Here is a 5464-nt window from a genome sequence, read left to right on the forward strand (position 1 = left end):
ACCACCAAGGGGTGAGTTTTCAGGTCATTGTCGCTCATTCTCCTCTTTGTCCTGATCTCCCCGGTGCTGGTTCCAATCCTGAACAGGTTGATTCCTTTGGGCTCAGACAGGTGATAAGAAAGCAGCGCGTTGTATCCAGAATCTGCGTCCACAGCCCTGATCTTTGCTACAAACAGAGGCGGACTGGCCATCGGGAGCGTCGGGACAATTCCCGGTGGCCTGGTTGCCGAGGAACGGGACTAAAGGCTCGGTTCGGGTCGCACGGACTTTATTATTTTAAATAAACAATTCACTTTTGCCTGGGCTCAGGTCTCACGCTGCACTGCAGCGACGGAGAAAGCCTGGCACATCCCCCGGCCGGGCCGGCCCCCTCCCTTCCTTTTCTGTGTGTCACTCACAGAGCAGAGACACACACACACACATTGCGCCCGCCCCCCTCCCCGCCCTAGGACTCGCGCTCCCGACGGTGTTGGCGCGCGGTGCGTGCATCTCAGAGCCAAAGAAGAGGAAAGGTGGAGCAGAGAGAGAGGATAAAAAAGAGAAAAGCTCTGGCCGCGGATGCTGCTAAGTGCTATAAATTAATGTTTGTTCGTAATGGAGCAGGTAAGAGAAACACTTGTGTTGAAAAAATTGAACTCTGGCACAGTTTATCAGCACAGCTTAATATCCACATGCTAGCTTCACTTTGAGGGACCTAAGTGGGCCAAACTGACTTAATATAACAAATGTTTTTAAGTTTTTACAAAGAATATTGCAAATTTTATAATATGGGTTAGGATCTGAAAAAAGTTTAATGTTGAAATGTCTAGGAATTCAGATTTTTTTGTATCTAAAAAAGTTAAGTCAGGTCCTCTGGACAAATAAAAAAAAACTTGTTGAAACTTTTGTCTTTAATCCAAAAAACTAAGTTCAGTCTGAGGAGTTGCAACAAGCTCAGTTTCAAATAGCCTCTTCTCATAGTGGATCAACCTGTTAACATAAGGAAGACCTGCAGCCTAACAACCCCTAACAATGGTTTCTTTTCACAAAGATGGCTTCCTTTACTCCTCTCTCAAACCATAGTTCCTCTCTATCAAGGATGTGCACATCTTCATCCCTGAAAGTGACTGCTGGCCTGGAGATGAGTGTAGACCGCAGAGTCCTGGCCTGAAGATGTTGCTCTTCTGTGCTGGGCCAAAGAGCAACATCATCAGGCCAGGAGAACTCTGTGGTTTACACTCATCTGCAGGCCAGCAGTCACTTTCAGGGATGAAGATGTGCTCATCCTTGATAGAGAGAAGTGTTGGTTTGAGAGAGGAGTAAAGGAAGCCATCTTTGTGATGAGAACTCATCCATCATTAAACAGGGACAGAGGCCTCTGTGTCCAACTGTAGCCCTCTTACAATGCTGTTATTGCTGGTATCTCTCAGCCCCCTGTGAATAGCAAACAGCCTAGAGCACTAACGATCCATTGTTAGGCTGATGATGGTCCTCCTTTATCATGTTAACAGCTAGTTCTGGATGTCAGCAACAAACTGGTTGATCCACTATGAAAAGAGACTATTTGAAACTAAGTTTGTTGCAGCTTCTCAAACTGACAGTCTTTTGGATTAAAGACTAAACGTTTCAACAAGTTTTTTTTTTTTTTTAATCTGTCCAGAGGACCTGACTTAACTTTTTTAGATTTTCTACCTGGATTATTGAGGATATTTTGTGTATACCCTTCATTACTCCAATAAATTATCTGAATATTAAAATCCTTGTATTACAATATTTTATTTAAACTTTATTTTACCAGGTAAAGTTCCGTTGAGATTAAGAACTTTTTTTTTGTTATATGAATAGCCAATACATATAAATAGTCAATAAGTGAAAATGAATAGATGGGAAATTATGGATGGCTTTTTAGACGTGTGCAAACAACATGCATTCAAAGTGCGCTCAATTGAACTCAGTCTTGGTGGTTTGCGTTAATCAGGTGGTGGTGGCCTGGGATGGTATCAAAATTCCCGGCCTGGATTATTGTCCCAGTCCGCCCCTGGCTACAAAGTAGCCCACTTCAGCAGAATAGGGGATGGTCTCACTGTTAACAGAACCGAGCTCAGAATAAGGAGCCAGGATAGTTGGACTGTTGTCATTCTCATCCAGGATAAAAACATTTACAGTCACGTTGCTGCTGAGTGGAGGAACACCAGAGTCTGTGGCCTGAACTTTAAACTGAAATGTTTTTAACTCCTCATAGTTAAAACTCTGCAGACTGATTATATCTCCTGTCTCTGAATGAATTTTCACTGGTGACGATGAAGATGTTTTCTGATTATTCATTTGTAACAACGAATAGCTCACCTCACCATGTTTTTCTGTATCAGCATCTGCTGCAGACACAGTTTTAACTGTCTCACCTACTGGACTGTTCTCTCTCACATACACATTAATTATTGGTTCAGCGAACCGAGGTGGGTTGTCGTTGACGTCAGAAACCATCACATGAACTATGTTTGTGCTGGACAGAGATGGAGTTCCTTCATCAGATGCCACTACAGTAACATTGTATTCAGCCACAGTCTCTCTGTCAAGCGAACCATTAACAACTAATGAGTAATAGTTTTTATAGTTTGGTTCCAGTTTGAAGGGGCTCTCATTTGCAATAACAACTTTTGCTGCCCCGTTTTTGCCTCCATCTCTGTCCAGCACAGACACAAGAGCTATAGCTGTTCCTACAGATGCGTCTTCTTTCACTTTGCTTATCAGTGACGTCATAGTAATCTCAGGAGCATTGTCATTCAGGTCCAACACCTCCACCAGCACTTTACAGTGAGCTGACATCGGAGGCTGGCCTCTGTCACTGGCCTGAGCGTGAATCTCAAAAGCAGGGTTTTCTTCATAGTCAATAGTATCTTTGATTAGAATTGCACCTGTTTTAGAGTCAATCTGAAACATATCTAAAACACGATATTGTCCTTTTTTTCTTAGAGAGTATTCAATTTCACTATTTGAAGCCTCATCTGCATCTGTTGCATTCAGAGTAATGATGGTTGTTCCTTTCATTATGTTTTCAGGGATCCTAATTTTGTATAGAGACCTACTGAAAACAGGGTGGTTGTCATTAATGTCCAGTACAGTTATAATAATCTGTGATGTCCCTGACTTGGGTGGATTTCCTCCATCTACTGCAGTCAGGATGAGTTCTATCACAGAGTGTGTCTCCCGGTCCAAGGACTTCTGCAACACCAGCTCAGCTGACACACTCTCTGCTGATTTTTGAACCTCCAGGGAAAAATATTCATTGTTACTCAGCTTGTATGTATTGACATCATTAATGCCAACATCCAGATCTGATGCTCCTATAAGTCCAAATTTAACGCCTGGTAAAGTGTTTTCAGGCACCTCGATGTTCTGTAAATGCTCAGAGAAGACCGGGGCGTTATCATTTACATCTTTTACTGTTATCTCTAAGCGATAAAGCTTCATCGGGTTGTTTACCACAGCCTCTATACTCACTGTGCATTTTGTCGCCTTTGCACAAAGCTCCTCCCGGTCGATTCGTTCACTGACATAAAATATGCCTGTTTTTAAATTGACATCGAAGTATTTTCTTTTTGAGGCGCCAACAATCTGGAACATGCGAGACTCTAAATCCTGGACATTTATGTTTAGATCCTTTGCGATGTTTCCCACAGATGTTCCTGGGTTTAATTCCTCTAAGAGGGAATAAGAGAGCTGAGAAGAAACCACTTCCCATCTCCAGCTCAGCAGCACGAACACAAAACAAGTCAAAAAAGGACTCGTTTTTCTGCAGAATCGCATGGTTGCTTCCATTTAACAAAAGGAACAAATCATAATCCAGCCTCGGTCGTCCAGCAGATGCAACAACAAGAAAACAAATCCATAATTTATTTTACATTTCATCGAACAGCCAGAATCCTCTTTGTCTCACCAGTCTGTCGTCTCGTTCTAACAAAGACCAGCAAAAAAATCATCATCTTGCTCTGTTTCAGGGAGGAGTCCTGTGTTGTGTGAAAAATTACTAAAATGTCATGGTCTCAAGTGTCACCGTGTGGCGATGTACATTTACTGCAGTACTGAACAGCCTTCATATGTATCTATTAGTATTATTGTTTATTGTTATTATTATTATTATTGTTGTTGTTGCTGTTATTATTATTATTTAAGCAAAAACTTAGGCAGTATAACCAGAGCTGTAAGAACCACGTGTGAATTTAATCATATATCTACCCCTGATTTTACAACCAAACACTACTATTTATATATATATATATATATATATATATATATATATATATATATATATAATGATGAGATAAGACAACATGATTTTTTTTTACACAACGCAAAATAGAACAATAAATTATTAATTGAAAATGTTCCAAATTATATCAGCATTAACAGTTTGATGACCTAATAATGAACATTTATGAAGTTGAATAATAACAAATGAATAACAAAATAAACCGCTCAGTTGAACTATTCACTGAGACACATTTTTCAGCACCATGGATAACGATACAGTCCTACACATGGAATATTGTTGATAATTCATGTATCTGTTGAGAAGTGATTTAAAATAAAATGATAAAATTACATGAATGAAATCCAAATAACTATGTAAAACAAAAGTAACATAAAGACGAACTAGGAAAACATAATTAAGACATTGCAGGTGTCCTGCACAAACATGTAATTGATTGATTGGCTTGAATTATCTACTTCTTAATGAACTTGATAGGATAGAATTAAAATGATTGCTCTGAACAACTGAGAAAACAGTAGTTGAGTATTATATGAGAATAGATGATGAATCAATACAAGTTATAAAATGCAGTGTAATATTAGACATACATTAAATGGAAAACTCCTGATAACAAACCTGATATCAGAACATTTTTTTTCAGATCAACTGACAATTTCATAAAAAAAACATTAACTACTTTGCTCAAATGTTAAAATGCAAAATAAAAAAAAAAAAAATAAAAATAAAAATAAAAAATCACAATAGCAGGCTGGCATGAAAAAGGTTTTGCTTTCAGATCAAGCACAAAATTTCAATATTTGCCACACATCAAGTTTCAACAATAAAGCCCCAAAAAAGACAATAAACAAGGTCAGATCTTACCTTGTCAGAGTTAGGTAAAGTCTGAGTTCTGGTAAAAGTGTCTCCATTAATACTGATGAGTTCAGCATCTACAGGTGGAAATGCTGCGGGGAAAACCACTACATCACTCTTCAGTGTGTCTGAGCTGAAACACACGTCATACTGCTGAGTAGCTTTAGAGTAAGACCAGCTCCCGTCAGGGTGGGTGGTGATCATTGGGGCGCTGTACCTGCTGAAAGAGCCGTCTGTCCTGTGGCATCTGACAGCTATTAAACTGAGGAGACTCAGCAGAAAGATCACCGACACCGACACAATGGCGATCAGGAGATACAGGTTGAGATCAGAGAAGCTGTCCTCCTTTATAGGCACGTG

The 5464-nt window shown here is 39.8% G+C and overlaps 2 protein-coding genes across 2 annotated transcripts in view; one reads left to right on the plus strand and one right to left on the minus strand.

Annotated features, from left to right (window-relative positions):
• The window catches only part of LOC119408715 (protocadherin-10-like), a 10725-nt gene that overhangs the window by 1672 nt on the left and 3589 nt on the right, over window positions 1–5464 (plus strand). The window contains exons 2-3 of the mRNA XM_037675556.1: window positions 934–971; window positions 5293–5461. Of these exons, the coding sequence (XP_037531484.1) occupies window positions 934–971; window positions 5293–5461 (207 nt within the window). The remainder of the gene's footprint in view (window positions 1–933; window positions 972–5292; window positions 5462–5464) is intronic.
• LOC119408467 (protocadherin alpha-8-like) overlaps window positions 1779–5464 on the minus strand; it is a 5453-nt gene continuing 1767 nt past the window's right edge. The window contains exon 2 of the mRNA XM_037675293.1: window positions 1779–2249. Within this exon, the coding sequence (XP_037531221.1) occupies window positions 1999–2249 (251 nt within the window). The 3' untranslated portion in view covers window positions 1779–1998. The remainder of the gene's footprint in view (window positions 2250–5464) is intronic.

The sequence above is a fragment of the Nematolebias whitei genome, chromosome 4, assembly GCF_014905685.2.
Source record: "Nematolebias whitei isolate Nwh7 chromosome 4, NemWhi1, whole genome shotgun sequence".
Classification (NCBI taxonomy): domain Eukaryota; kingdom Metazoa; phylum Chordata; class Actinopteri; order Cyprinodontiformes; family Rivulidae; genus Nematolebias; species Nematolebias whitei.